Raw genomic sequence first — 25,386 nt, forward strand, 5'->3', positions numbered from 1 at the left:
TCCACTAGAAACAAAGCCTCGAATTTCCCAAACAAAAGCTTAATGAATGACCCCAGTAACACGACAGCGTGACAATTGGCCTGTTGACACGGATACTGTCGGAGTGACCCAGTTCGAATCCCGACCCCAGTAATTATAACAAATATGAAGGTAATCGTGATACCGCAATTTTGACCCGGAGGAGAGAAGAGGGAGGCAGTATGGATTTTTTGTGAAAGGTTTGATATAATTATATTTTTAAAAAGTTCTTTGGTATTCGTTGTAGAAAAAAGTGGTCTCTCTTACAGTTTGTTTAATAAGTAGTATTACTATAAAGTATCATTACGTGTCAAAAGTAGGATTTTTTAACTTTTAATTATTTAGTTGCAAACTCTACACTTTAAAGTCTCCTAGTCACAATTTGAGCGTTCACTTCACATCTTTTCGAAATTACTGTATAAGTACCCATAGCTGTATATCCCTATTTACTATATACTTTTGCATATACTGTATACCCTTTCCCTAAAAAAACGAAAATAGCTTCGGTAACATAGTCCTTACGAAATATAAATTGAAAACTCCAATGCGATTGGAAAATGCGGTAATACGCAATTTTACTTTCCCGCAGGCGCCAAACAGTCTGGCTAATACAGCTCGCTTTTTCACATAGTAACCATTGCGTAAGCAATTCCTTTACCGAGTTTGTAAAAGCAAAGTTCAAAAGGAAAACCGATGAAATGAGAGCAGGATTGCACTGAGGGTTCCGTACAAATTTGTTAAGTATAAAAGCATTGATATTACGAAAAGATAAGTATTACAAAGCTGTTATCTTCAGGCATTTGGACTACCATTGTAATCTAATGATTTCGGGTCCCCATCCTAGGCCGTTGCGTTACACTGATATAGGTCTCTGTGGAGAATTTTGGGGAGACCTTTTCCCAAAAATGAAGCGATATAGGCTTAAAAAATGCCTATATATTGATATAGGTCACAGTAAGTAAATTTAAACCTAAAAACTGTAGCTACCCTTAAAAGTGATCGAAAAACCAGCGTCGAAAATTCAGGACTTTTTTACAATGTAAAGCCAAATAATGGATGAAGTTAAAGAACTAATTAATTAAAAACCTTTTTATAAAAAAAAGTTATTTGACCCTTTTTATTTTAAAAACTTTTGTTACAAACGGAGTTAATGAAAAATGAGTAAATGAAAGAGAAATGCTTTCTTTTTGTTCATTATTACCTTGTATAATTAACTTTTTATTGAAGCTTATATTTATTATACCTGAGCTTTTTCCACTAACCATTCGCATAGTTCTTTTATAATAGTAGCTTTAGGCTAAAAATCCCTAATTTTATTACCTAAACCACAACAACATTACCACCATCCTACATGACATTACAAGAAATTATCATTTATCTAGCTACAAAATGTCAAAAGAAATCATTAATCGTTCCGGTGTTAGCTAATCTCATGAAGACACTTTGAGCTATGAAATAATAAAGAGCTATAGTAAATTAAAAGACAAGAAAAATCTTTAATCATTTGGAATGTTAAGACTTCTCAATCAAGCATTTACCGTTTGCAATGCCAAGTCAAAACTTAAATCACTGGCACGTCTGTATACTCGTATACGAACCAAAAAAATCCATAAGACATCTTCTGTGCAGAACTAATCAATGCACATAGACCAAATATTTAATCTAAACATTCCCAAAATACTTGCTCTAGGTATTTCCGACTGTTTACATTGAAAGAATGTTTCGCAGTCGCTCTACTCACTCAGTTAACGTAGCAACTGATTCAATCACGCTACTAGTTCTCTGCTATTCTAGATGCGTAAACATACAACGATGTTTGAACCGTATCTGCAAGGAATTTTGCTGGAACTGTACACTAATAGGTGCTATGACTAAACTTGTAGGTGAAAGAAAAGTAAATCATAACTCTACTTATGGAGATTCGAATTGCTCTAAAGATCCACCCAAGCTATAGGATCCTGTAAGAATCGAAGTGTATATGCACTGCAGTTAAAATAATTATTAGTGTATATAGATACAGTCTCAGTACTTGTACAGGCTAGAAATAACAAGGCCCATTTAGTTGGTTTCTCATTTAGATAGTTACCTAGTTTTACTAAGGAGTACCATGTTATAATCCAGATAACTAGGTTGTGGAGGTCCGATAGGTAGTCGCTTCATGTAAAATACTGGTATTCAACAACATCCGATGACTCTGGAAGACGACTCCAACAAGAGTTGAAAGAAAGGTTAAGCTGATACAGTTTGATAGTTACCCGTAGTACATTCAAAATAGGAGCGTTTATAACACACGAGTCTATACAATAATATATCATAAGTCAATGGGGTGCTTACAAGTGTCAAATCTACTCACAATACCACGGAAGTCATAAAAGTCAATATTGCTTATAAGATTTGTAAGTAATTTATCGTATTTATATTGATTCTTTATCAGTCTTGTTAACTAACAACACAGGACACACGGTCTGTGATTTGAGTCCCGATCAGGCATAGTAATATAAAGAAACATTTATGTAGGAAGTTCGTAAGGATCGTACCAAGTGGCGTTTTTTGGTAACCTACCCCTATGGGACAAAGGCTTGATTTTTTGTACGTAAGTATGTAATGTAAATATTTCGTATGAACATAATACTTTATTTCTAAAATGACTCATATTAATATACATTAATGACAAGACACGCCTATTTTCGTTCATCATGTCTTACTCATCTCTAAAACAAAACGACTCAAATCAAACCGTGTATGTATTACAAATGTAAACATAAGGATAGTTTATTTGTATCTATTAGTTAACTCAGTGAGTGAACTTTAATAGTCCCACTCCATATTTAGTGACACATTATCTATAAATAAACCTCACACGTCACGGGATCAAGAGAATGGATTAAAAGTTCGGCTTCATTAATAGTATGAGAAGCTTTAGGTCATTTTTGTAAGTAGATTAAATACGTGAATTGAAAACGGTCATTATTTTTGTAGATTAAGTCTGTCTAAATATGAATTAGAATTATTAATAGACGTTCAGTTTCAGTGTAATTTTGTTTATGAAATTAACACGTAGGGAGTTTGGCCAGTAAGGAAAGTAGTGTTCAGATTTCTTCGACGAATTACCTATCACCGTTTAATATTTCGGATAACCTATTTTTTGAGCAAAATTAATTACATTAATGCCTAATTGTTAACGCTTCCGCCGAGTTAGGTTTCTAAAACGTTTTTAAACTGTTGTCTGGAAATTCTTTGCTCATAATCATAAATTCTAAAAACAAATGGATATTATGATTAGTTAGACAGTAGACTATAAGACGGAATTTTGAGATGCTGAACCCGAACTCTTGTTACAAATAGAGATTTATGACTAATTTTGATAAGATGAACCACTAAATTAAAGAAATTACAAGCCCTACCGCAGACTCAAAGCGAAACCCGAAAATCAAATAAAGCTCAGCTTACCTAATAACACATAATTAACGAGAGTAACCCCTAATTATTGAGTTCAAGAATAGCCTTCACAAATCACTCAGTTAACTGTGTTCAGTAGGCGACTAATTAACAAAGTTATCCCGTGTGTAACGAACATTGAAAGATTAAAAGCCGCAATTACTAAGGCATTACCTTAAGAATCGGATTTTATGGATTGCAAAATATCGTTAAGAGAAACACTAAATGACTATCGACTGCTTGCAAGCCGCAGTTTTTTTTTCTTTCCATCTACTGATAATAATGTACTAAAGTATATTGCAAGAACAGTTTGGTATTATATGGTATTGTTGGACTGTACTTTGCCAAACTAGTGCTACAAGAAGAGCTTTAAAAACTTTACTTTGTAGAGTTCGCTATATTCTGTACATAAAGTATAAGTTTTGAAAACACCTTTTCACAATATTAAAAATACCATTTTAATTAATTTACAAACCGAAATTCAGATTTTTGCTGTGCGTAACACATATTTGCTGGCTCTAATATTTGCCTTAAAGGAACGATAAAGCTTTAAAGCCTCTAAGATCACTCACAATTGTTAAACAATTGCCTTAACATTTGAACTGTAATCCGCTATCTTATTACACAACCCTCACGAGCAGAAATTCTGTTTCAGTACATTTATGAACATCGTTTCAGCGAGTATTTAAAGTCATTATGACGAGGGTGACATGCAACCCTCCCAAAAAGGTGGGAAGTGAGACAGGACGAACATCAACGCAAATTGATTAAAATAAAACATGTCATTTTTATAAGCCCGTGTTTTTTTAATTAAAATACATTAACGCGAAATTTAATTAAGGTTACACGTTTGCTCTCGGCTAAATATCTGTTACAGATTTTGTGAAAATTACGCTCGATATTCGTAATTGTGCGGGTCCATCGTAGGCAGAGTATGGCACAGGATAGACGTCAGAAAGGAAAGACGGGAAAGCCTTTGCCCAGCAGTGGGACACATGAAGGGCATTATAAAAAATATCGTTTTTGAATATTATTCACGACACAAGGAACAATGATATCTAAATTTGTACCTACATCTCTTTCCAAAATAGATCCTTATCTATCCAAAGGTCCTAATCAAACAATAGACCTATCCTTTACTATATTTGTCTCCTAAGTAATAGGGATGTTCGTAACATTGAAGGGCCCTGATAAATACAAATATTTACGTAATTTCCTTGAGGATGAAGAGAATAAGGCTGTAAGTTCTGTAGATAGAAGGGTTTAATGCAAAGGCTACAGTCAATGAAGAGTATGTTATGGACAGATTCCGTAATTTTGACTTAGTAGGAAGGAATTATGTTTCATATTCTATTTATTCATCCCGTGAACGCACTCCTAATACAGGCTTTTCTAGCTTAGCTAAGTTAACAACGATTGCTAAACAAAAAGCTTTTGCGTGTATTTTATTATGCAAAAAATCTTTTGACAGATTTATAGGGATTAACTAATTTCGGTGCATTTAAATCCTATCTTTGTAGGTACGGTGGATAGGAGCTTTGTTTGCCCTAAATGGTACACACAAATGAAATAAAAAGTAAATAAGCAATAATATCTTTAAGATAAGCAGGGCCTAATGGACTGTACTTTGAAAGCAACCGCATATTGATTGATCAGCATTCAACATTTTATAGTCAATATAAATAAATCATAAAAATGAGTACATCCAGTCATTAACATCATTACATCACTAATGAATACATAAATAACATCAAAGAGTACTAAGGAGAAGCATTATTGAAGTAGTCAGACGTAGTGATGTAACAGACTGCAAAAGGTGGAAAAAAATTTTCAAAGCCTATTACTGCGTTGAGTTTTAATCATATCTCGTGCGGGCTTTTAGGGACATACGAACATCCACTATGGCACAGTGAGCAACCGTAAGCCTAAGCATATGACTGTTTTGCTAGGCATATTACTTAACGCAAATTAGACCCTTAAAGATGTAACTACAGACATTCAAGTCTCTATTTTAAAAAAGCCTACGTTCGAGAGTAGTAGTTAGTTCCACGCAACAGGCATTACTAAATGTCCAATTCGATTTGATAGATGGAACTTCAAACTAGTTGTATACCGCTAACTCCACTGCATGCTTCACAAGGTAACAACATACGAACGTAGTGAAAGCACAGAAAGGCTCGTCTTCTATTTACTTTTCACAAACAACTGACAAAGTACAATCCAAAGCAAAATTATTAATACATCTTGCTAATATTCCGGTAATCGCAATCATAGACCACCTATAAATACAGTCGTGTTTCCATTGAGTGTCGATGTACATTTAACATGGAAGTAAGTCAATGTATGTAGTTGCAACGTTTCTGTAATGTTTGTTATTATAATTCAGTTCCGTTTAGCCTAGTTTTAATACCATTAGTATTACTCAATGATTACAATAAGAATGATTATTCAAAATGTTATTTTGCTAATGCATTTCTTATATTGTGGTTTTAGTAAGTTTCTCTTGATTTAACCTAAAAATAACAGGCGAAACTGTCTAGCAACCTTTCTATTTACTTAACTTTGGATTGATTGATTGCAAATACGTATCTAATATAACAAACCACAATCAAATAATTTTTCATTTACGACAAGTACAGACGCTTATGATGGTCAAATACAGTAGGTGAATTTCACCAATCGGCTTCAATTTGAAACACTGGAAAGACAGAGCTCAAATTATACAGACCATTACATTAACTAAAACTTTAGATGCCATTTAAAAATCTGCAAATTTGCTAAATATTCCAGACTTTCTGACTCGTGCCTAACTTTCCTCTTACTTCAATATATTTTTTCTAGCGTCTAGCAAATTAGTACTACAGACAAAACGCTATTACTATAAAGAAAATCCATACTAATATTATAAATGGGAAAGTAACTCTGTCTAATACTCAGTCACGCCTAAAATACTGTACTAATTTGCATGATAGTAGATGAGTGTAGAGTGCATGACAGAAGAGTAGTGCAGATGTTAGTATGGAGATATTTTGAAACCCGAGAAAAAACATAGGCTACTTTTTACCCCAGGAAAATGACGCATTCTAATGGGAAAATTCAGGTGGCGGACGAAGTCGCGGGTAAATGCTAGTTAAACCTATGTTCTACTAACCAAGTAACCTTTTGTCCAAGCCGTGACGTCACTAGACCACGTCTAGTCGATGAAACGCCAACTGTCAGATTGTAAGCATTGTTATACGGTTGTGTTACGACATTTTACATTTAGAACTAAATTTAGATGCTTTGATGTTTTGTAACGAAGTTTCAATGTCCTTATGTCTTTATAGTGTTTATTTTGAACTATGGGAAAATTGTTATCATGTGTTTGCTGTCAAAGTAGCTAGTAGATATCGATAAAATTTCTATGAAAAACTGACCGTCCCTAAACATGTTGCGAAAAACTTCATTCCAATCGAATTTATTTAAATAACCTATTGTTGGTAAAAACTAAACGTTTTATAGTTCATGAACCGACTTCAAAAAGGAGGAGGTTCAATTCTGTTATATTTCAGTGCTGTTAAACCCGCAAATCCACAAGTCAAGAACCACATTTGAAACAATCACATTGAAAGCTTATTCGCATATTATTTTTATTTACGTATTTCGTCAACTACACGGGCAGACTAAATGAGAATTTCTCGAAATTTGATTATCAAAATGTACGAAAACCACACCAAAGAACGCTTTATATGGGTCTTAACGATCGTATACCTCAAGCGTGAAATTTCCAACTAAATCCAAAATTAAGATACTGTAAACCAAAAGAGCTTTCACAAGTTAAACTTCAAAGTAATTCCTGAAATTTCCTGAAATCTCCTGAACTACGAAGGTGAAAAGTTTACCGACAAATAAGATGAGTATCTCATTTCAGTTCTACTATTCCAAACTTTTCTCTAAATAAAGTGGTACTTCTAGAATTAAGTAGGAACTCGCAGAAAGATGTTTACAGTCAAGATAAACTAGGATTTCATAAGTTTAAAGACTAAAGTTTCGTCGTAAATATGTGTTCGCTTAATTTGCTACGTTTGAAAGTTTTAAATTCATTGCAAGTGTTTTGACTGTACAACCAAATACATATTTACACAATTTCAAGTAATAAAAAGTCTCGTTTTTTTCTCTTTCTTGGGGGAGACCTATGCCCAGCAAAAGGCGTTTAGGTAAGAAAAAAATATCTCTATTATAATCCAACAACAAAACAGAGAGTTTCGCCTTATATACTACTAGCTGACCTGCACAACTTCGCTTGCGTCACATAAGAGAATCATAATTTTCCCCGTTTTTGTTACATTTTTCACTGGTACTCTGCTCCTATTGGTCGTAGCGTAATGATATATAGCCTATAGCCTTCCTCGATAAATGGGCTATCTAACACTGAAAGAATTTTTCAAATCGGACCAGTAGTTCCCGAGATTAGCTTGTTCAAACCAACAAGCAAACAAACAAACTCTTCAGCTTTATAATATTAGTATAGATGTTATCGGACTATAATATAATATTTTTACTATACACAAATTGTGTACATATCTAATTAACCATCAAAAAACGAAATTATACATTCACAAATAGTTTTATTGTAATTTATTCTCTGTCAAATCGAAACTGTAATAATTTTGCATATCATGCTATACACTGTTACACCGATGGTCCAATAAAATGATCACGAGGGATCAACCCTTCCTCATTCGATAGAGCAATTTGTGAACACATTAATATGTTAATTTATTAAACAGGTGCAGTGGCCCTTTGCCTTTGTTGTTAGTTTTGACGAGACCACAAAAACAGTAAGTATAAATCATTCTGCAACATGCATTCTATTTTGTGAAATAGAAGTATTTTTTGCTATTCTGTAGTTGTATATTGTACAAGGTACGATTTTTGCAATATGTTCCAGAGAACTGATATGTTACAATGCGCTACTTATAAAGGCATCTAGCCAATTATAAAAAGAAATAGGTTTATTGAATGGAATATTTAGCGTTTCCAGTTTATTTCACCAAGGTTTTTAATAAGTAATCATGAATTTCAAATATTCTATTGAGTATAAGATTATGTATATTCGATGTCGATACAATTTGTCAATTTATTTTTACTTTTGCAATAAAACGTTTAGATATATCGTCTTTCTAACGAAAAGACATAAAAACGTTTTTAATTCCTCCTGTCTTTAAAATGGCACTAAAACCAGGAATGTAAACTTTTTCGTCAGAAGTCTGAATATAAAACGAATTTAAAGAAAATAAAAGTTAGCGACATTATTTTATTGAAATCGGAAACATTTGCCAAAGCTTTTACAAACAGTGGTTATGAAATGGGTATTTTTTTTTCTTTGACACACTATAATGTTACACATCTCTTTATTATAGACGTTATATTGTTACAGTTTATTCTGTGCCTTAGCCAATTATACGCATCATTTTCCAGATGATAACTTTAACTTGCTAATTGCACCTATACATTATTATTTAGTTCAATTAACAAAGAAATATATCTATAAGCTTAAACATACAAGAACAATAACATACTATTTCTTGCCATTTCATAAGAACCACAAAGCCGGTGGTCTGCTCGTATTATACATCACAATTAACACAGACAGCCGGTTATATAATTAATAGTGTACGTAAATTTGGGCACGTGAGCCGTACAAGATCAATTACCTTGTGTTATCGCGCCCTCAATATATTAGATAACACTGATAACCCTTGACTTCTACGTCACCACGACCACCATGGAGGAAGGAAATCATGGAGACGAAGCAATATAATACTAGCAATGATTTGAAGTCTTTCAATATAAGTAATAATAAGTTATTTTTTAATATAAAATTCATACTTTGTTGCTTCATAGCTGTTATGTGTGATGGAAAACACAGACTTATTTTTGTTATGTACTATGAAGGTGAATGGATTATGTATAAGTGTAAAATCTAAGGATTCAATTAACAAATTTGCCTCCAAAATCATCGAATCATATGTAAAAGAACGGGCATCAGTTAATTTTTGGTAAACTTTTTCTGAAGCCTTTCTGACGTATGTGATCGAAAAATATAGATAAGTATTACATTTGTTATGTAAGGCAAACAAACTGGATGGAGTGTGCTTTAAGTTTTTAACACAATAACAAATCTTCATTGGTCGAAAGTGTCTAAGCGATTCAGATGACGCCTGAAATATTCAAATGAATATTTCTCCTCCATAAACAGCTTTACCTACTCCATGTTCAAGACGCATCGCTTTGACATTATCATGGAACATCAAACTTATTAAAACGATTAATTAAAAATGCACCTTATAAATATCATATTTAGGTCGAATTCTGAATGAAGGACGTAAGTGCATTCTAAGTATAAAATCACTAATTGTTTGTTGTTGTTTTGTGGACGCATTTAGATTTGATTCTTTCGATTCGTCTATTGTTTTCTGTTTATACAATGGTGGTTTACGTGCATTTGTTCTTTTATAAATATGTTTATTAAAAGTGATCTGCAATCAAAGACCACGCTTCTTTTTGATATAGGTATAACGATGAGATATTTTAAATATAAAAAATATAAAAATTATTCCCATTTATTCGCTCTTTAAATTTGTGTCTTTTCCTGCGATTAATAGCACCAGATTTGTTTAATGTTAAGCCAGCCAACATATATAACTGAATGAAACATTCTAGCTCTGCTTGATAATGTCTATTGTCTATGATGCTTCAATCTTTTCTTTCTCCACAACACAAAGCACAGCCACAAATACGCTCAACTTATTACTCAATTCTAAATCTATTTAAATCGATTACGGACTAAAATGCAAGTGCATTAACATGTCAATATCCATTTGTATGAAGTTTATTTGGCCGGTGTATTCGCTAGTGCAATAGAACAGGCCAGCCGCGAACGATATGAAACGTTAGCGAAACACAACACATTGCGGTTGCATCATTTCACTGAAGAAAGCTGTTTATATGAACATTTGTATTAAGTTTTAGGAAATTCAAACCTTATATTTGAAACCGCGTAAAGGTGTTAATTGTGAAAAGACAATTTTATCATCAATCAGTATGAACTACCAGTTTGTTATGACAAAATTAAAAGTAATTGGGAACCTATATTATGTAGGGATTATACAGCAAAGAAAATTTCATAATGATTTAAAAATCATCGTCCAGTCAATTTGCTAGTGGCATTAATAAATCGATGCAGTGACCCTTAAAATAAGTAGCTGCAAGCACATTTTAAGTTTATTTGGCTGTCTGTAAAGTTTTTGCAAACTTCTTTTACAGGATTAATGAAGATCTCGCAAAAAAAGTAGTTTGTAAGATCTTGCAAAACATTTTGTTCGATGTAGTTTTTCATTAACTTCAAGGTCTATTGAGTTACAACCATTGATGTTTTAAGAAGATCGATATTTATTAACCCGAACTAATTAGAAAATCACGAAGACACCCGAAGTAGCCCGAAGGTATAATTCTAAAAGGTTGTTAATATGACATAACTCCCGTGGGCCATGGCGGCATTCCCATGAGAAAGCTATCATTGACATCGATACGTGCATGGACAATGCAGGCGGTGGTGAATAACAAGTCGTTTGTGTGAAGAAATGTTTCGGTGGACGGACGCGGCACCTTTGCGTATTATATTATTATGTAGATCTAATATAGACGTGTTCCTTGTCTACTTTTCTAATTTTAATTTAAACTTTGTAAATTTTGTAAGCTTCTTAAAAGATAAGTCAGTTTTTGATTGAACTTAATGGATATACCCCCGGCTTCTGAGGTAAATTTAGCGGGAGTTTATCTATTCAATAGCGTTTTTTGGATGAGTGTAACCGCTATTGAATAGATAAACTCCCGCTAAATTTACCTCAGAAGCCGGGGAATAATCGGTTAGTTTTACCTGTCAGTTGCAATATAAAGAGCTTTGTGTTAAAAATTGATGTGCACTCACTGTCACTTTTATATGCTTAAAGATGACAACGTGAGGAATCCTGATTGCAAATATATATGAGGAGTTCTTGAAACAATTCGAATCCTGGCATTGTGGAAAGAGTTGGACTTTAGCATAACAAATAACCTAAGAAGTGACCTGTGCCCAGCTATGGGGTTAAGGGAATAATATTAAAAAACAATGGAGTAGTTCTTATAATAGAAACAAACAATGCTTTAAACTTAAAGTTGATTGAAGCATATCATTATTATTAAGCTCCAAAATTCAACTACAAAAAATAAAGTACGAGATTCGTTTCGCAGACGTTTGAAACGTATTCAAATCTTTAGGGAGCTACAACCCCTAGGATAAACAAAGGCTTAATTCTTGATTAACCCCCGATACAATCCCCTCTGCTAAGGGTGAAAAACCACGTTTTATTGTTTTTATCGAGACATTCTAATCTTATGCAGTGAATAACTGGAATATATTTTACGAGACAATTAAAAATAATGAGACAATAACAAAGTATAATGTCTATCCAAACATAAATAAATATGTAGGTACAAATATTCTGTCTGTTTGAACACGCAAATCTCTGAAACTACACTCCCAAGTTAGAAAATTATGTGTGTGTCATATTCCGGAGAAAAGCTTTTAAGCCTTTTTAGTAAAATAAAATTGCGAAGCACAGTTATCAGTTTTCAAATCAAGTGCGGTGCACTGGAAACTTGATTTTGTATAAAAACTCACGGACTACCACATATTTTATTAAAACAAACAACCTCTACGCATATTATTATAAAATCAACACTAAAATTGACGCCGTTTACATTTAATTAATCAAAACTCGTCAACACTTCAACAGAAACGGTAAACAAAAACACATACACATGTTCAACATACACATATTAGGAACTTACGATTGAATCACATTACGCTACCCCGACTTACGTGAATTCAGAGCTACGCGATTAAAATATTTTCATTAATTATTTTGTACTACTTATCTATACTAATATTATATTAATATTATAAAGCTGAAGAGTTTGTTAGTTTGATTGTTTGTTTGTTTGAACGCGTTAATCTCTGGAACTACTAGTCCGATTTGAAAAATTCTTTCAGTGTTAGATAGTCCATTTATCGAGCAAGGCTATAGGCTATATATCATCACGCTACGACCAATGGGAGCAGAGTAGTAATAAAAAATGTGACAAAAACGGGGAAAATTTTGACCCATTCTATCTTATGTGACGCAAGCGAAGTTGCGCGGGTCAGCTAGTTGATTATATATACAGGAGATATGTAGTGTTTGAGTATGAGTAATATTAGTAAATGACATAAAATATTACTGTAATTGTTCCCTGTACAAATCACAAGCGGCGACCCGCGGCTTCTTCCACGTTAGCTTTAGTTTTCCCGTTTTCACAATTTTTATTGCTGCTCCACTCCCATTTGTCTTAGTGTGATGTTATCTATACTAATATTATAAAGCCGAAGAGTTTGTTTGTTTGATTGTTTGTTTGTTTGTTTGAACGCACTAATCTCGGGAACTACTGGTCTGATTTGAAAAATTATTTCAGTGCTAGATAGCCCATTTAGCGAGGAAGGCTATAGGCTATATATCATCACGCTACGACCAATAGGAGCAGAGTACCAGTGAAAAATGTTACAAAAACGAGGAAAATTATGATTCTCCTATATGACGCAAGCGAAGTTGCGCGGGTCAGCTAGTACTTAGATAGAGTCTCAAGCCTTCCTCAATAAATGTACCATTCAACTTTTTTTTTAAATTTGCAACTATAGTTCCTGAGATTAGTGCATTCAATCAAACTTTAGCTTTATATTATAAGTGTAGATAATGCTAAAATACTTCTACTTACGCATCTTCAACTTACATAGTTATCTCTCAGACCCGCCTATTACGTAAGTCCGGAATACAGTAAGGTACCTACATGTTGTTATACAAATTGTTTACTACCAACATTCAGAGCTAAATTGGATAATTTAATAGTTTTGTGGCACGCTAGTCTACATCAAAGATGTTGAAACGTTATAATTCCATCTTTCATCGTTTTACAAACTAATTTGGATGATTTATATAATTGGAACTTTTTTGAGTCCGGTTACTTTATTGGGGATATAAAATCGCGGTTGTAAATGTTAATAAGAGATTATGACAGTTAAAATTTGACGAGAGTAAAAAAAGAGGAATTTATTTATTTATATTATAACCCTGTCGTTATATTTTCTAATTTATATTTTACACATAATATGTTTGTCCAATTTGTGTACACGTATATAGTTAGTTGAAGAGTTTACAAAATTAATTCTGTCTCTGGATTATAATCGTATAATCGTAGAGAATAATAGAAATAAGAAATGAAATAAAGTAGTATATTAACAAATCACCATTATATACAAAGAGTCTCTCAAATAATCTATTGGTTTCCTCAATTTACAACTGTCGTGATTATTACGTGCATAGACAGTCGGTACCTTAGACATGGCGACATAATTCACTTACGGTGGGAGCAAAGCAATCATCCCGACTGATATTTGATTATGTCCGTAATTACATCCTCGCTTCCTGATGAAAACGAGATCTATACCTTAGATGTAGTGTACAGATTTGAATCATGTTTTTAAACTTTTAATATTTTTATTTTTATTTTTAGTTTTAGAGGAGTATTTTTTTACTCTTTTAGCCTGTATCTCTGTCCCACTGTAAAGCAATTCCCAAGAATTTCCAGTCCCCTCAGTCTATTGTTGCGTCCGGCCACCCATCCAGGAATGCATCCAAGTAGGATGCATTCCTGAATTGGTCATTGGATTAAAATTTGTAACGATAGAAATATTCATACTTGAGATACCCTGCTCAATTTCACTTAAGTCATAAATATTCAGTTTCTCAACTCACCGATAACTGACAGGTGCTCTCAAATTGACGGACATCTCTCTCGACTGCTGCCGTCTCCTTTTGTCCCCTTCCCGCCAACTCGCATAACTCCTGACATAAGTCGGCACACCACAACCTGACACATTCACAAAATCCACTGTGACATCAACCGTATCGTTCAGAAACGTTTCATTGAAAAAATCAATTTCAAACGTATTATTAAAATTTATATTCGTTGAATTTAAACTTTCGAATATGGAATGATTTGAGGGCTGGTATACACCATTGTGTTTTGGACTAGAATACACATAAACTTTGTTTAGTTCGGAATCGTTTTCTGTTTTAATCTTGATGCTCTCGTGGGTGGTGGTGTTGTAGTGGTAGTCTTCTACGGAGGTGTACCACGCTTCTAATACTGCTATGTGTGAGTCCAGGTCCCGGCAGGTGAGACGGAATTCGTTGTCGTGGCATTGTTGCTCTTCGACGATTTCTGGGAAAGAAAAATAACAAACAATAACCATCAAATGAAATTTTGAAAGCGTTTTATTTACGTGTTGACATTTCTCGTAAGCTTAAGAACTTACGCTCTTTTGAAGTTCCTGAAAACCTTATAATGATTTCAAAAAACATAAACTTTGCTTAAAAATTAAACCAATAATACTCATATTAACAATCATTGCCACCATGAGAAACTCATTTCTCGTAATTTATTATTGAAGAAGATTCAATTTCAAAACCATATTTATCGCGAACGGATACTTATACATGTAAATATAAACAGTCAAACTTTAAAATATAAGATCTATAATTACAATTGTTGAAATGTTCGTCACGCGCGAACTATAAATACTATTAATAGAGGAATGAAGGGATTCGGACCATAATGGCGGCTGGATGTACGGCCCTTACGTGACCGACCTGCTGCCGGTATATCAACTTAATTAGACTACAGAGATACTTTATACCTCTCCAGGTGTAAATTAAGACTTTCAAAAAGTACACTTTGTGATTTTTTTCATCAACTCCTTTCGTATTAATAAATATCCTCTTTCGTGTTATTAGTTCAGTATGCGCATCGCATACTGAACTAATAAATATAACATAGTGTAGATTGTAGAAGTAAATATTTTACAACAAATTACAAACAGAATTAAGTAACAAATCATAATTAAAAAATATTACGCCATGAAATATAGCTCCTTAGTCACCATTTATAGATAGCAAGAAAAATACTCCGATTAGGCTTTATAACTTTTATTATACCTTATAAGGTTTTTCTTTGTTTTTCCATTCAGCCAGCGTTTAGGATTAATCTTTTGTAACCTAAAAGTGATATTAATAAAAGTTTATCTCCCTACCCTTGCATGAGACGACAGCTGTTGGACATTTATTTTAACCGTGACAGTTTTATAATAAATATTATGGTAATACAGACATTTTAAACTCATTTGTTTATACTTCTAACAGTGATAAGATAACCCACTAGCTAATTTACATAAACAAAAAAAACAGGCCGCTTTTGCATAATTATTTACGTACTTAACATAGCTTTTTAAAATTCTTCAAATTTTCCAACCCATTTGTAAAGTATTCGTTTACAAATTACAACACGTTTACAAATTAACAGTTTCGTTCTGAAATGGGCATGCAATTGATTTTTATTAACGCCGTTCGTCAATCACATTATACGGTTTTTGAACGGAATACATAGTTAGCTTACGTTCCTAATGTGACGTCACAAGAATATCATTATCATCATTTGTGTAGACCTGTTATTGGCTTTTTGACACTGTATCTTCATATTTTCTACCTGTTGTATTAGCTGTTAGTCTACCATGTAATAATTTATTTAAGCTAACGATAAATCTAACTTTTTAAAAATAGTTTTACTTTACTTATTAGTTCAAAATGATTATTTTTGTAGAATACAATCCGTGGCAACAAGAAAAAATTGCGTAGATACGCGGTTCATTCAACAAATACCTTATAAGGAAAATGAAACACCAATCTCAGATTTCAATAAAACGCACTCCGGCACGTACAAGCGCATAAAAGCGGTATTTCTACGAGTATATAGCTGATTATAATTAATAGTTTATTAGATTAACCTTTGACACCTCGTAAACATAAAACATGAATGTATTACTTGCTACTAACATTTTTATATACAGTACATAACATTTACTTTATAATGTTTTATTTTATTAACTATCGTTTTATTATTATAAATGCATTAAAAATTTTAAGTATCTATGGACGTCGGTCTTGTCTCTGATAATCTTTACGCAATGAAATTTGTCACACAGATAGTTATTAATTATCTTTGCCTGGATTAAGACAGATACTTTTGTGGTAGCACTTTCATAGAACACTGTCTAACATGTCACTTCTTCTCACGTTATTTTTTAGTTAAGCTGTGTAGATTTTTAGTCTTGACGCGCTAATATCAAGAACTATAGCTATCAGTCGGATTTAGAAAATCCGTTTCGAGATAACCACATTAGTGGAATAAGCTACATACAATCTTTAATCTATCTACAGTTAATAGCTTTCAAGCTATAGCCTATGGCAGCCGAGTAATAATTCCAAACGCAAGCAAAACTGCAGCGCATACCTAGTTCATTAATATTTATGCTCATAACGGGCTCTCAACAGATGCGATAACTTTAAACTTAAACTATCAATACTAATGGTCGTTTGTCTTTGTTTATATCCAAGCTTTTATAGCGTCGATAAATATGAGTGATCGATTATAGAACTGTTTATTTTATTATCACCTGTAGGAAATAGGAATATATTGTGATTGTTTGGAGTGGCGATCAATATTATTGGTTTAATTGAAGTTTGATTTGATAGATGGTTTAAGTTTAAGGTGTTAAGTATGAATGTTAATAGTAAGTGAGTAGAGAAAGCTAAGAAAGTGACTGGTCTGGGTAAAAAATAAATTAACATGAAAAGTGTGGAATTTGAGTTATCGTCTGAAAGAGTAGAAGAAACGAACATGTTTCACCCAGCCTATCTTGTAAGGATTTATACCAAGGCATGTAATGATGAACTAAGGATTCAGGATTTAATTAGCTTAATTTTTTTCATAAAGTTATCTCCAGCTCTGCAAAAATGTAACTAACTTAAGTTATTGATATCTATAACATAAAAATCTGCATACAATATGTAACGAAGAGCATGTCCTATCACGGCTATGAATTAAATTGTAAAATGTACTTGCGGTGCATTTATACGATTTCACACTTCCACGCTTTACGTGGTGTAAAATTAAACCTAGTAAAGGTTGAAAAAATGCACAACAATATAGTTCATAGTACTATATTTATAATAAGTAGTAACTTTACATGAACTGAAAACTTGAATATGACGGTAAACATGACCTCCGCACATGCAAGCGTAAAATATGAATACCAGCGTAGTAGTTTAGTAGCCAAATAGGTAGCAAAACTATGTCAAATACAGTAATATAAACTTGAAGGTTTTCGAAAATGGAAAGTAGTTACAACTATGTAATAAAAATAAATAAATTTCATTAGAAAACATTGTTCTATTCTCCAAATGTAAGATTGCAAAATTTGTAAGTAGACGTCAGCTATTCATAATAGTCGTAATTATAAAAAAGGAATTCTTAAGCATTTTGGCGTGAATCATAAGAGCCTCTTTGCTGTAAAATTTACTGAAAAGGTGTAGTAGTATAGTAGTATAATAAATTCCCATTTCATGGAACATATCTAGCGAAAAGCAAAGGGTTAATAAATATCTGAAGGGAAAAGGGGTGTGAAATATGCCCGAAGGGACGCAGACAGGTAGTAGAACATTGCTTCTGAATACAGGGGAGGACAAATATAGGCAATTTTAACTGGAAACAAGTTATAATGGTGTAAGCCGAGTCATTAATTTAACCTATATAACAAGTAAGACCGTTTACTTTGGAGAAAGTTTCACACGTAGGAACGAAACCTAAAATGTTCAGTTTTAAATTTCTCAAAAAAACAGTCTTTTCAACACATGGCCATTGATAACCTGAGCGAGCATAAAATTGGAAATTTTGACCAACTTTTGACAAATTTTGAACACGAACTTAAAAAAAAGCAATTAAAAAGAATTCTCTCTTATATTATTCCCCAAAAGCCTTTATTACACAATAAAATCCAACACAATATGTAAGTTAAGCTTCATTTTTAATATGTATCAAAGAAACGATCCCGGTTTACGTAAATCCCTAGTACCTTCCCTTGCATAATTCAACGGGCTAGCATTCCCTCACGGACAGCCCTTGCTATATACATTATACATGCATGTATTGTATTTACGTCTGTTTATCAAGCCTTTTTCGGCCTCATTTTGTAAGCAATAGACGTGTCATAAAGCTTAAATTGAATGTTATTTTGAATATTAAGTTGGATTTGTCTGTTCTACGATGCAATGTATAGAGCTTGGGATAAGTGTATTGAACTCTTAAATAGAGTTTGTTTAATACCAAGCTTGAGATCAAAGGGCAGAGCATCACTCATTGAACTAACGATAGAATTTTCTTTTACTGCCTGCTCCGCAAGCCTTTGGAATCAAGGGATTGTATATCCTACAATGCCTATCGTCACAGAAAAAAATAACCTCTACTAAAGAGTAAAAGACACCATTGCTTTTTAAGTGCCTTATTGTAAGACCCCATCTAACCTTAACTTGATTTTGTACATATGAGGGATATTCATATTTATAACAATTCAATGAAATACATCATGTAATCAATAATGCACCCTACCAATCAGATTGAGAGCGGAAAAAACGAAACAAGAATTTATGTCGATGCAGTGATCCAAGCTAGTCTACTTATTGATTCGAATTGTATAAAAACAGTTCCCGTATCACAGATATTCGGTACAACTGTGCAAAATTTCAACATTCACAGTCGAGAACTCCTGTTCCCTAACAAGATAATCCTAAAACAACAAAGTACAAAATATGAATCGCCCTCATCGCTAAAATTCGCAAATCCAGCAGATTGCGAACGTTCAAACGATAATGCAATTTAACCATGCACGAAGCAAGTGCGCACTGCATCATCCAACCCTCATTTACCCTCTCTTTTACTCTTCGTATAATCTATATCACTGTCCCACTCGCACACGACACCCCAGCACGTCATGAATTCGGATAACGCGTTGCTATAGCAACCGACCAAAACAACGCTGCTCACAAAATGCACCAGCTACTATTGATCTGCCGAATAGCCCCTAATTATTCGAACACAACACGCAAATACAATGGATTAACAAACAATCATAGGTCAATTTATACTAGTCGATGTTATCCACTTCATTATTGAAATCTAGATCTTAAGTTTAGTGATTTAAAGTGCAATTTAGGTTAATTGTGTGAAGATTTTTCGGGAGATCTTTTGGGGGCCAAGATTCTAGTTGGTATTTATTGACATGGGTGACGGTAGCCGAGTTGGGACCCTTGCGAAGTAATTGCCACGATTACTTTACTAAATAGATGTAATAGAGTAGGTGGTTCGGATTGATTTGTTGAATTATCCTGAGATGCGTAGTCTTATAAGACCCTTGAGCTTAGTTTCTGATTTCAAATAAGTCCATTCTAAGTATTAATATTAAAATATTAAATCAGGAAGCGAGCTTGTCTGTTTGTACTTCCTTTACGTCAAACGGCTCACTCGATCTATGTAAAATTTTGCAAGGAAATAGATTATGTTTTAGGAATTACACTACTTTTTCTTACAACTTCCTCGAATGAACCCGAGATTAACCATACAAAGTGTAAAGTCAAAAAAAAGACTATAATGAAAAAATATGTTTGTTCTACTTTATCTGCTTTTAGCATCAAACATTTTGTCTATATTCACAAAGTAGCAAGCTCATTAACAAATTAAACTTCTACAGATTGCAACTTTGTATGAAGCATACAGCATACATACAAATTAGGTTGCATTAGTTCACTAAAGCAGCAGTAGTGAGACTAAATTATGCACTACATACACTGCATATACATGCTCGGGTCTGAAAACAGACATTCATTTGCAAAAACCTAGCAGAAATGGAATAAATGAATATTTTTTACGGACCTACTAGCTTTTGGTATGACTTTATCCGCGTGATAAGAATATTCGGGGTAAAAAGTATACTATTAGTTAATCCAGGTTATAAGCTATCCGTGTATCAAATTTGATCAAAATCCGTTTTGTATTTTTACGTGAAAGAGTTACAAAAGTACACACAACAAACTTTTGCATTTATAATATAAGTTAAACAAAATAAGTGCGATATTTACTATACAAGAGTTTTAGGGAAGAGTGACATTGGTTTGATTAAGAATTATAATAAATACAGCTTTATTACTCTTACATATACTTGCCTATTAATACATTTTAATCAACAGCATTTGCAATCTCATCAATACTTTTTCACCGCTAGACAGCTGAACGGATTTTCTTAAATAACAAAACCAATGACGTTTCTAATTCTACGTCACAATCAAAACAAATAACTATTGACTCATTGATTAAACAGACAATAACAGATAAAGATCGAACAAAAACAGGAAAACGCATACAATAACATTTGGAGAAACTTTCAATAATAAACAAACCACATACAATAAGGAAAAGAATGGAAATCTTTAACATTTTCCGCAAACACTTTTCCTCTTTCACGAAAGTTGGGCTCGGGAGTGCAGTTTGCATGGAACTTGGAAAATCTTCCGCTTTCTTTGTAAAATATACTTTTAAAAATCCTTGTTGAATACAAGTTTTGCAAAATGAAAGACGTATAAATATTTTTTGAAGACGATATAGCTACTGAAAGTTCTCATGTATCTTGTTAAAAGCTAGATTAGATACATTTGCATTTTTTGAGCTAAATATAAACTTGAATAGGGATAGGAAGAGTTACAATTTATAACTAGTTACATTAATTCCAGATCTAATATTAAGAACGTGCTAAAAGTTATTCATACAAATGAAATGTCAATTGAAAATGGGCACAAGCCTTTGTCGTGTAAGTTGTGCCCTTTTTGACACACACTAATAAAACACGTCTTAACTAAAAAGCAATATTAGTTTTACTCGTTAACAATTTAAAGAATGTATGTAAAAGTTCTACTTTCAGGAATGAAAAGTGACTTTTGATTGCGCGTGTCAATGCGTAAAAACCCAATAAACGTAAAGGGGGAGATTGTAATGCAATTCTCTAATGTTTATTTCATCTGTAAGTAGAATTCCAAGACACTTATAACACGAGTTTTATTGCACACCAGCTACTAAAGAGCTGCATACTTTGTTCACAGGAGAAATATGTTTGTGCTTTCCATAATCCTACTACTAGGAAAAACGCGAACGTTTGTGAGAATGTTATGTATGTATGCCGTAATTCCGCAGTGAAATTAAATGTTTTATAAGTATGTACGTATTCAGTAACTCCTCAGTGGACTTTAATTAACTTTTGTATGATAAGTCGCGGACAGAAGCTAGTATAAAATATAATTTAAAATAAAAAATATGATGTACTTTCAAAAATAAAAATAATTAGTACAGCTGTTAAAATGGTTTTGACCAAAGAAGTAGTTAATATATTCTCTCAGTATATAACCCAATCTCTAAAAAAAGATCATAAAAAACTTGTATTATTGCACGGATTCTTCAATAACTTATGAATGCCAATTTCACAGCATAAAACAGCACTTACTACGAAACAAACATGCAAAAAAGCCTTTCACGTCACCCGTCACTTGCACAAAGGAGTGCAATCATCAAATATTGCGAAATACGCTTCAACTTTTTTCATATGCCCTCATATATCCCAATAAAGAGTGGAGGAGGTTCCCTGGAGTACTCCTTGTACAAAGCACGTCAACCAAGCTCTTATTTCAAGGCAAGATGGAGGGAGGCCTGGAATCAATTCAGTGTACTACAAATGCCTTATGAGGGTGCAACCCTCAGACTAGGGTGAAGACAACGTTTTGGCGGTGTCTGTTTCCATTGTTGTGGAGTCGTACACTCAAACAAATTGGCCAATGAAGAAATTGCCAATTTTGTGGGTACGTTTTGCATAATAAGTTTTTATTCAAAGAGCATCTTTTATCTGTATTCTCATTTAAAACTTCTTCGGATCTAGAAATTGTTGATTAAAATGGTCATCACACTTAATTATAAAAAGTTAGAAATTAATTAATACAGCTATACAATAAATATATGAACCCTATCATTGTCCCACTACTGTGCAAAGGTATACCTCCGAAATAAGAAAAGGAGAAAAGGAGGAATAAGTTATTACAATTTTTTCTTATACTAGTCAGAAAATAAATCAACAATTTGCCTTCATTATGATGCATTAGGCATGAAGAAATGAAATAATTATACATACCACGAAACATCAAAAATAACATTCAAGTTCATTCCTAACTTTAATAATATTCCAATCCAAGTTGTTCAAAGAAGACAGGCTTAACGGCTTCCAGAAAATTTATTGCTCATAACCATTCATCATCAAAATAATAACTACAAACGACCTAATTAAGAGTTCTTTCCTACTCTATTTATAGCCGAAATTATGTCTTTTATAACTTAAAAGAGCATCACTATGTACTAAAATAAATTTAGCCACACCACTAGTGAAAAAACTAAAACAGGAGTTTTAAAAAAAGAACGGTTGGTTTAAGATTCTGACACAAGGTTGACGGAAAACCGCATGAAAGAAAGAAAATATATCTGAAATAAATCTTTGTTTTATTGTGGTTTATGTGTAGATTGTTTAGCAATTAAACTGTTATAAATTCAAGCTAGGATTAGCAAGGATTACCTGTCAGAATCGTTGAGATCCGAATGCGATACTTAACTCGATTGGAGCGATTAAATCGCACTAATCGGGAAAAGTGGTTTGTGTTTTAGGTTTTGAATGTGCTTATTTACTTTAGTTAGTTAAATATTATTAAACAAAGTTATTTTTTGGTATAACTACCTATATGTTTTATTTCGCAATCAAAATTTTCTTTCAATTCGTAAAGCGTATTATTAAATTGCACTAAACACGTAAGCATTATTTTAAAGTGCTTTTACAGTCACAAACTTTACGACTTCCAATCATTGGTTTAGTATCTAACTACGTTTCAAATAAGTAATGGCTACCATTATTTCCTTTTTTGTATCATCTGTAAGAGTTTACAATACTTTTAACGAAAATTAAGAACCGAAGGATTAGTAACATTTTAATCGATTAGACACATATCTACAAAGATCCCAAGCAACAATTGACTATATCGACAATTACCAAAATAATAGCAAATACTTATAGGTACCTATTCAGCGTTCTTCAGTTCACAAAGGACCATATAATCTAACACAAAAAGAAATAACACAATAAACCCAACTATATATAACAACAAAATAATCTTTCTAATAACTTTATTAAACCGACACACAAAAACTTACAACACAACAAAAAGAAGCGTAACGGCCTTATTCTATAAATCGAGATCAAGCCTCTCGAATAGTTTGAACACACAACAATGGCGTCGTCCGGCATACGGCATACATTGTCGTATCGTATTCAACTGTGCAAACTCACTCCACTGACCCATTTCTCTTGAACTTCCTGATAAGCACGCACGTTGTAAAATTGCCTATGCATTGCTTTTTTATCGGTCAATGGTGTAATATTATTGATTAGTCTGTTTTTTCAATATTATGGATGTTTTCTTATCTTAATTTAGCTTTTTTTTTGTTTAAAAGTTGCATTTTGAACACGTTTGACACGTATAAGATGTGGTGAGTGTGGATGTTGCTTCAAATCTGTGTTTAAATTACTGGTTTGGTAATGAAGTCTAATATTTTTTTCTATTAATTTCTTTAATTCAAGTTGATTTCTGGTAAGTGTACCAGTTACCAGGGTACCAGGGTACCAGGGTACCAGTTTATTGATTCAAACTTTATTCTGTATCAAAACTTTATAAAAATACTAGCTGACCCGCGCAACTTCGCTTGCGTCATATAAGAGAGAATGGGTCAGAATCCATACTTAATATTATAAATGCGAAAGTAACTCTGTCTGTCTGTCTGTCTGTCTGTCTGTCTGTCTGTCTGCTACTCAATCACGCCTAAACTACTGAACCAATTTGCATGAAATTTGGTATGGAGATATTTTGATACCCGAGAAAGGACATAGGCTACTTTTTACCCCGGGAAAATGACGCATTTCCCGGGAAAATTCAGGTGGCGGACGAAGTCGCGAATAACCAATATTATAATGACATTGAATTAACAACATTCTGTTGTCATGGCAACTGTTTTAATGGCGGATATGCGTTAGCGCGACTTCGTTATATTAAGAGATATAAATAATTTTGAGAATATTTGTTGTGAAAAAAAGCATATTTTATATCATCACGCTTCGACCAATAGGAGCAGAGTAACAGTAAAAGTGTTACAAAAACGTGGAAAATTCTGACCCATTCTCTCTTATGTGACGCAAGCGAAGTTGCGCGGGTCAGCTAGTTTTCCATATTTTTGTAACACTTTTTACTGTTACCTACTCTGCTCCTATTGGTCGTAGCGTGATGATATAAAATATGCTTTTTTTCACGAAAAATATTCTCAAAATTATTTATATCTCATAATATAACGAAGTCGCGCTAAGGCATATCCGCCATTAAAACAGTTGCCATGGCAACGAAATTTTGTTAATTCAATGTCATTATAATATTGATTTTTCGCGACTTCGTTGAATTTTCTGAATTTTCCCGGGAAATGCGTCATTTTCCCGGGGTAAAAAGTAGCCTATGTCCTTTCTCGGGTATCAAAATATCTCCATACCAAATTTCATGCAAATTGGTTCAGTAGTTTAGACGTGATTGAGTAGCAGACAGACAGACAGACAGACAGACAGACAGACAGAGTTACTTTCGCATTTATAATATTATAGTATAATAGTATATAGTATATAGTATATAGTATATAGTATAATAGTATATAGTATAGTATGGATTATCCTATTTGTCTACCTGTCCAACGAAAACATTGTCTCAAAACTATTTGAAATATTAGTTCAAAAACAAAATGCATTTG

General features: G+C 33.1%; 1 protein-coding gene across 1 annotated transcript in view; it reads right to left on the reverse strand.

Annotated features, from left to right (window-relative positions):
• Nucleotides 1–25,386, reverse strand: part of LOC142987216 (uncharacterized) — a 144,800-nt gene that overhangs the window by 114,462 nt on the left and 4,952 nt on the right. The window contains exon 2 of the mRNA XM_076135836.1: nt 14,328–14,796. Within this exon, the coding sequence (XP_075991951.1) occupies nt 14,328–14,796 (469 nt within the window). The remainder of the gene's footprint in view (nt 1–14,327; nt 14,797–25,386) is intronic.

Source organism: Anticarsia gemmatalis, chromosome 3 (genome assembly GCF_050436995.1).
Source record: "Anticarsia gemmatalis isolate Benzon Research Colony breed Stoneville strain chromosome 3, ilAntGemm2 primary, whole genome shotgun sequence".
In the NCBI taxonomy this organism is placed as follows: Eukaryota; Metazoa; Arthropoda; class Insecta; order Lepidoptera; family Erebidae; genus Anticarsia; species Anticarsia gemmatalis.